Source organism: Cupressus sempervirens, chromosome 3, assembly GCF_028749045.1.
Source record: "Cupressus sempervirens isolate cs-2001-9-10 chromosome 3, ASM2874904v1, whole genome shotgun sequence".
Lineage (NCBI taxonomy): Eukaryota > Viridiplantae > Streptophyta > Pinopsida > Cupressales > Cupressaceae > Cupressus > Cupressus sempervirens.
Genome location: NC_143120.1, coordinates 273,907,440 through 273,916,125, shown reverse-complemented (window position 1 = coordinate 273,916,125; position 8,686 = coordinate 273,907,440). Strand labels below are relative to the sequence as shown.

The 8,686-nt window shown below is 34.8% G+C and overlaps 1 protein-coding gene across 1 annotated transcript; it reads left to right on the top strand.

The window, feature by feature from the left end:
- The first annotated feature begins 3,716 nt into the window (after positions 1–3,716).
- LOC149565992 (carotenoid cleavage dioxygenase 8 homolog B, chloroplastic-like) lies at positions 3,717–8,415 on the top strand. The gene is made up of 10 exons (XM_089817317.1): positions 3,717–4,019; positions 4,748–4,821; positions 5,784–6,008; positions 6,091–6,202; positions 6,525–6,662; positions 7,221–7,406; positions 7,482–7,675; positions 7,794–7,983; positions 8,081–8,183; positions 8,273–8,415. The coding sequence occupies exons 1-10, from the start codon at positions 3,717–3,719 to the stop codon at positions 8,413–8,415; spliced, it is 1,668 nt and encodes a 555-aa protein (XP_089673443.1).
- The last annotated feature ends 271 nt before the right edge of the window (positions 8,416–8,686 follow it).

The following is an 8,686-nucleotide window of genomic DNA, read 5'->3' as shown; positions in this document are numbered from 1 at the left end:
TTGACAACTGAGCTATCGTGCTATCACCACGTGCTTCCTCCTGTGAAGAACTATCATCATCTCCATCTGATTCGGATGACTGCTCTGAATCTCCATCTACTGACTCTTCGGCTAAAAAGTACTCCATCTGCTTAGCTTTTACTTTCAATGGACACTTATGTGACAAATCCCAAGGCTCCCTGCAATGAAAACAAAGCTTCTTCTTCCTGAGATCATTAAGTGTCTCATTGTCCAACCTCTTACTTTCCTCCTTAGCTGGCTAAACCTCTTTATGAAAAGGTTTCCTGTCCTTATCTTTCCTTGAAGGGAAACTCTTTGCCTGGAATTTATTTTTTGAAGATGAAGAGGAATCCATGTCACGAGCTTTCTTAATGGCTTCCTGCAAAGTGGGAGGGTTGAGAGCTTTAATCCACCGTCTGAACGGATCAGTTAACCCATCCATAAATAGAACTAGTATCCTCCATTCAGATACATCTATTACTAACACTGCAAGTTTCTAAAACTCTGAAATGTATGTTTCCAATGATCCCCACTGTTTAAGCTGAGCTAACTCCTTGAAATGGAGTTCTGGATCCTTCCTATCAAAACGTTCAATCAGCCTCTCTGTAAACTCCACATATGAGGTAATGTGTGCATGTCCCATAGTGACCATACCATGATGCCACCACTCGTGTGCTAACCCATCCAGATGAATTGCTGCGTGCTTAATAGCTTCTTCCTCGGGCATAGGGTTCAATTGAAACTATGTGTCAAGATTTTGAACCCAAGCTCTTGCTGAAGACTTTCCTGAGCCATCATAATATGGTAACTCAAGTCTCCCTACTTTCTTTCGTAGCTCATAGCTCTGGTTCCTGTCATGTCCACGTGGCATATGTTTCATCTGCACATCCATATACTCCCTAAAGGTAATTGCAACAGTAAAATCTGGCCCTCCGGCTTCCCAATCTCTCCTCAACTGGTCCTGTGTATCAGTAATCTGGGGCTCTGGTACGAGCTGCTCTGGAACTCTAGGAGGAAATGTAGGAATCATGGGCCTTGAACTCACTGTCCTAGCTCGCTGGGGTGCATGACCGAAATTGTTCCCAACTTGTTCATCTCCATTATGTGTCCCATCCTAATCATTTCCATTCTGATTGTTACCATTATGATTATTTCCTCCACCCATGTTGGCATTCAACCCCATTTGACGAGCCATCATCTGCATCATAAGATCCAATCTTTGATTCTATTCCTATGCCCTTTGTTCTGCTACTCGCTGACCCTGTACCAAGGTCTCTAATAACTGTAAGAATCTTTCCTCTCCAGGCTCTGGACCGGCATTCCCGCCTCCACCTAATCTTGTATTCATGTCATCTCGGTCACCCATATTGCTGTCTTGATCAAAGAATACCTCCACTGTGTCTGTATGACTGGATTCTATACCCCCCTATACGGATGAACTAGATTGTTTGCTTTGCAGGTCTGAACTCCTACTTTGTCTTGCTCTGGTATTGCGAAAATTATAAGGCCCCTGTCACATGCTCAAACATAAATGCTCTGATTTTAGTGTTTTGACATTTCATCAAACACTTTCCCCTCTATCCGCCAGTTCCAAATTTCCTATAAGACCTCCACAGGATGGCAGGACTTATAGCTCCGATACCACTGTAATATCTTCCCCTGATTTGAACTTTGACTTGTAGAAATTTAACTTAAGGAATATTGTCAAACACTTTGTATGCAAACTCATAAAGCTGATTTCCTCAATAAATTGCTTTCCAATGAGTAGATTTACGTACAACTATGAAGTGACATTAAAATGCATAATACACATCATAACATTTTCACAAACACTTGGCACACATTCAACAGTATATGAAAAATTTGGAAACTCTTTCAATCTGCTAATAAAAGGGTGATTTTTAAATGTAGATGTGCACTTATAGCTGCCTTAAAGGCTGCAACAACTATTCAGACTTGTATTCAACAATTATTATGCAAAGTATCAAAATTTGACAGAAGAAACCTGGAATTAGTTGTCGTATTATTTTGCAGATGTAGTCAGCAGCTCTCCAAACTTCTAATCAGCCGAAAAAATAAGTAAACTTGATACCAACACTGTTCACGCCGTACTGTAGCAAAATACTGTTCATGCTGACTGTATCAAAATACTGTTCATGCGGCACTATAGCAATAACTAACTTCAGATCTGCACCTCAAACCCTTGTAAATTTTTTTATGCGAACGCCCCAAATGAAACTCAGTGTGTTTCCTGAAGTGAAAACACCCTTGATCCTCCTGACTGTGTCTTCCAACAGCAAAGAGAATGCTAGCAAAGAGGGATTCCGTCCTCCAAGCCCGATAATCAGATATCCAGCAACATAACATTAATCTTCATCCAAGCATACAAAAAAATGCTCTTCCATTTCTTTTATAATGTTCTCACAAGAGCTCAATCTTTCGTTTTCTCAATGTGGGATAAAACATAACTCCCTTTATGTACCTTATGTCTCCAATGTGTTATAAAAATAAAGGGAACTCTTTTAATTTAAATATTTCTCACAAACTATAGTCTATGCATTAATAAAGTTAAATATTTAAATTTAACTTTATAAAATAGCTTTATCAATGCATAAAAAATCTTATCAATGATAAATAAGTTTTCCTGTCGATTTTAAACAATTACCATCGACATACAACTGTGACTGAATGTCCGGCCATGTCCAAGATGACTTACTATAAATAGTAAGTATGCCCAAAGTTGCCCTAGAACCTCTCAGAAAGACCTACAACTGAAATTGTCTAGGCCAAATGGCCTCTAAGCCCCTTTAATGTCCTAGTTAGCCTACGGGACTGTGTGGAAATAGGCTAACGACAACATCATGCTATGAATGCTAGAAAGGGGACATACACTAGAGATATCGTTAAAAATATTTGTTGTGAATTGTGAAAATTTTCTATAATAATTACATAGATTGTATCTATAAAAATCCAAAATAATAACAATGTTTAAAAATTAATATAAAATTAAAGTCAAATCTTTAAAAATATTTCAAAACAAGGATAATCAAGTTTAAATAAACATTAAACCTTAATAAAATATAACATAAAATTTAAAATATATCACCACTGTTTTTAAAAATATCTCTAAATAAAGAGAATTAAAGAAGTATATAAAAAATTAGTTTTTGTTTCGTTATGCCATCTTCTCAATTGGATGAATCTGGTGGCCTTAATTTTCACATTTGGACAGTCTACAGACCGACAGTCTCCATTGCTCAATAAAAAAAATTACAGCACAGGGTCTTTCAGAAGATGTCGTATTCGAGGAAAATGTCTTACATTGTCAGAATCAAGAAATGAAGTGTTGGCTCGATAATTTCATTAATAGCCCGTCGGAACCATAAAATGCAATGCATTCGTATGGCACGCATATTTGGTGGGCCGGCCATTGTTTTCTAGTGGAACAAGACTAAAATAATCGCCTCCAGCAGATTTAGCATATACCGTTTTTCGTTAAAACCCAAGTCCAGGATCCTTCTGCTTTTGTCTCATCTCTAGTGATATGGGACAAACATACATTGAAAGAATCTCCTCGACTTATATTCGACGCACATGAAAATTCAGACTTAATGTCCTTAGTCAATTGTTCCATTCTATATATAATAATCGTTTTCCATGTAAAAAGTATCACACATAACCTGCAGATTCCTGTAGTGTGAGACATATGTGCTGTAATGGCTTTTTTAGATTCTCATGTCTTGAGAATCCGAAATACAAAATGTTTGTCAGGCCGTGGAAAAAATGGCGTTGGATACATTTGTAAGGTCAGGAGGCAATGTTTACAGACGAAGTTGTGTGTCAAAAGTGGAAATCCTTGCCTAAAAGTAACAGCCGGTATGCTTTCTATTGCCGAACAAGAAAAGGAAATACACAGTGAAAACCCATGCAAATATCATGATCACGTTGCGTGGCAAAGTGTTAAAGAGGAGCGATGGGAAGGTCAACTCCAAGTTCATGGCAACATTCCAAGCTGGTTGGTTAGTATGTTATCTCTTATGAAAGCTTATCTTGCTTGTGCAATATCAATCTAACATATGATTTGTATAGTTTCACATGAATTTTGCAAAGCTCCTGCATGTCTGTGGAACTCTCTGGAAAATCGTAAAAGCAAAACAGTTTTTAATACTTGTGATTAAAATGTTGCCGTCTCCTAAAAGTATGCAATCGATTTTCTGTTGTTTCTTTTATATGTTTGAATGCAAGTTTATAGTTATTGTTAATTCCGTGACAAAGCCCTTTTATCGAATAGTTAAGAAGAATGTATTCGGCTAGATCATCCAAACCAACGCAACAGAAGAATACGGCCTGCTGCTTTTTTGTAGTGTCGTAGAGCTTCTGTTGTATAGGTCGATTAAAAGCAAAAAACAATCGTGAATCTATCGCCATCTCTTTCTTTTTTACCGTTGGCTCAAATAAAAGCCAGAGAAGAGAAGACATTTTGATAAGTTCTAACATTGTCATCAGATCGTTTGCAATACGAGACAAGCTCTTTTACTTAAGTACTAATGAAAACAAGGCCGGGCGGACATTCTATCGTACTCTTATGTTTTTCTCGAGTGTTTCAGTGGTAAATTAGGATCTGACATATTAAATACGTGTCAAATTGTTTGTGAAGAAAAAAAAGATGTATTTGATTGGAACTATTGAGTTAGTTTTTCCAAATATGACTGACTTGTCTGTTGGATTCTACATGGGTTTTATGCAGAATGGTACCTACCTGCGAAACGGACCGGGTGTATTTGAAATAGGCGATTACAATGTCAACCACCTTTTCGATGGGTAAAAACATTTTCTATAACTACTCTATTTTGAAATTTCTTTTAGGGTAAGATATAATCTTGTATTTTAAAAATGGATAATGTTCTACCAATAGTTGTGACTTTATAGTTGTTTTCTCTTGACTCTCTATAATTAGATGAAATGTGTTCCTTACCATGAAATATGGTCCATTGTGCAATGCCATATTAGTTAAGTAGGGAATTTTTTCATTTCTTTTAAGAGGTATTTTTGTTAAGAAAAAATAACAGAGCAAATATGTGTAAATGGCAAAGCAATACACACAACAAGAATAAGAATAGAACAAATAAAGAATACTTTTTGTATTAAAGTTCATCATACAACATTACATTCATACAACATTACATTCAAACTTACATTCTATCATTAGATACATTAGATAATATACTACAAAAACTATAAACATTGTGCCAAAAACACCTATGTGAAAGGCCAAATTGGACGGCAACATTTGGAAGCTTCCCAAAGTTAAACTAGATGATAAATGCTTCAACAACTCAGTAAAAACTTTAACTACACATTGGGATGTTGATCTCATTTAAGATCATATTGATTTCTGAAGAAACTTCAGAAAGATAGTCATGTGAGCCCATAGGAACCGGAAATGTTGCCACCTCTCTGGTGTTAACGTTACTTGCGATGACACATTTTGCTAATGACTTCATTTGATTCAGACATACATCAAATTTTAGACTCCTTTGCAAAATGTATGCTGATATGAGACCATATTGAATAAAGTAACCTAAAACCATAGTTATGAACAGGGACTTACAAGTAATCTGGTTTTTGAAAATAGAAAGCATTTGTAGTTTTCATATAAAATTTCGCCTAAATGATATTTTACAGTCTTGCATCAAGTTTTATTATTTACGTACTCTAAATGTACGCGGCCCTTTCATAGAAATTAGAAATCTAAGTAGCCTCAATGGTGTATTGCCTCTCAGATACGCAACCCTGGTTCGTGTTGAGTTTGATAATGGCAGAGTGAATGGTGGGCATGCACTGTTACAATCCGAGGCTTACAAGACGGCCAAGAGAAACAATAGAATTTGTCATCGTGAATTCTCAGAATCCCCAAAGCCGTCAAATTTTATATCGTACATTGGATATTTGGTGGGCATGCTCTCTGGTGCCTCAGTCACCGACAATGCTAATGTATCAGTCGTAAGGTGATTTATTTACTATTTAAATCTCTCAAAAATTAATCGTTTTATTTTCATTGTTTGACTGTATATCATGTGGCTTTGTCAGGCTAGGTGACGGACGAGTTATCTGCCTGACAGAAACTGCGAAGGGATCCATCGAAATCGACCCCAACACGCTTGAAATCATCGGTAGATTCCACTACACCGACAATGTGGGAGTATGTTATTTCGTAGCAAAATTGTGGCATTTAAAACCTCTAGTGAAATGTCAATGTTCCCAATACTGGTCTATTTAGTAATTCCTTTCAGTGTTTAGTTTGATGTGTTTTAAGTTTCAAAGGATTTTTTTTTTTTTTTTTCTAAAATATATAAAACCTTTTATAGTAAGCTTTTAACAGTTGTTGGATTCATTTATTATTGCATTTGCAATTCATTTATCATTAATAATATGTTTTGTGTTTCATGAATGAATAGAACAATATATGTATGTTTCAAATTTGTATTTCTTTCAAATACATAAATTTTTCATTTACTTGGCAGGGGTTGAATGCCAGTCAGTCTGGGCACCCTATAATATTTGAGGATGAACTCATCACGGTGCTACCAGATCTCATAAACCCCGGCTACAATGTTGTCCGCATGCTTGCTGGAACTAATGAAAGAAAGCTAATTGGAAAGGTAAAGAAATCATTCGTTCAGAAATTTTCATTATATTATTCAATGTTTTTGGTTGTGTATAAACTTTTAATAATTATCAATATATTGCACTACATTTCACAATTTATTATCATAATACGAAAGTAGTATAAAAATATATAAAAATTCAAACAATAATATTCAAAAATAGTAAGCAATAAATTTGGGTGGATTGTAGATAACTGCTATTGCAAATATTCATATTATTTTTATTTTTATCTTGTCAAACAAATATAATAATTGGACTAAATTTTGCATATTAGCTCTCAGTCATTTATCTAAATAACTTATGCCTGTGTGGCATGCTGACCATCGGTAATATGAGCTTGACTTAAACAATTGACTCTTAGACTAAAAGTGTTAAATAATCAAAACTATTTATTTTTCTAAATTTAATTTGTTCCTTATTATATGATGTTTAACGGAAAATGTGTTGAATGGGCTTAGTCAAATTGTTTTAGATAGGATATTATAAACAAGACAGATGAAGAAGGGGAAAAGTATATATAATATTTATTAATTTTTTGAAAAACAAATCAGGTAAACTGTAGGAAAGGTTATGCTCCAGGATGGGTGCATTCTTTTGCAGTGACAGAGAAGTACATAATCATTCCTGAAATACCTTTGAGATATTCACTGGATAGTATATTCGGGGGGGAACTTTTCAAATGGCAGCCGGAGTCCAAGGCATTCATGCATGTACTTTCTAGAGTCACTGGAGAGATGGTATGTAGTTATACATATTTCCTTCAATTATGGAAGGAATATTCATGTGCTAACAAAATTGAATGATAATGACAGGTTACCTCTGTTGAAGTGCCATTATTTGTGACATTACATATCATCAATGCTTATGAGGAAAGAGAAGAGGTTGGTAAGAAGTCGTCAATAATAGTTGATTGTTGTGAATATAACGCCGATCCTTCTATCATAGATAGATTGAAACTACAAGATTTAAGATCCTTCTCTAGTGAAGACGTTTTTCCAAACTCAAGGTAAACGATTTTGACATTATGGTTTTCTACTATAGAATTCATGTCGACAAAAACTCAATTCATTTTAAAACAGATTTCATAGTTTTGATTCAAGTGACGTATTGTTTTTTGCGAGCAGAATAGGACGCTTTACGATACCACTTGATGGCACTGCGAAAGGACAGCTAGATGTTGCGCTGTCTCCTGAGAATCACGGCAGAGGAATAGATATGTGTAGCATAAATCCAAAATACATGGGGACGATGTATCGTTATATATATGGCTGTACAACTCAACGCCCCTGCAATTCTCTCAATGCTCTTACCAAGGTCATCTTATATTATATACTATTTTGTTTATTTTCACTTATTTATTAATTTTTGAAAACAGTTTTATAATTTGAAATTGTGTTCATCAATGGTATAGATTGATTTGAAAAGGAAATTAACAAAATGCTGGACCATTGATGGGGCCATTCCGTCTGAACCCTTATTTTTACCTCGACCTGGAGCTAAGGCAGAGGATGATGGTGAGAACATTAAGTGAAGCTTAAATAAATGCTTTGTGAATTAGTATGTATTTTAATTGATATTTATTTTATTTTATATTGCGTCTTAGGTGTGGTGATATCATTGGTGAGTGATAAGAATGGAGGTAGCTTCGCTGTAATATTGGATGGATATACTTTTACAGAGATTGCTCGTGCAGAGTTTCCTTATGGACTACCATTTGGCACACATGGTTGTTGGCTTCCAAAATAATTTTGTATTTAAATTTTATTAAATGTACAGTTTCAAATAAATTTTAAAAAGGTTTGTTTCTTATTTTTGACAAATTAATTATTTTTCTAGTTTATATCATTTTTATGTTATGTGTGAGTTCATCATCTATGTTTGTTATGATTTTGTAATACGTAGAAATGTTTTTGAATTAATGTAATATGTAGAAATGTTATTTGAAGTTAATATTTTCTTTAATGAAAATGCAATTTACTAATTACTTATTTTATAATATATCACTTTTTTTAATTTT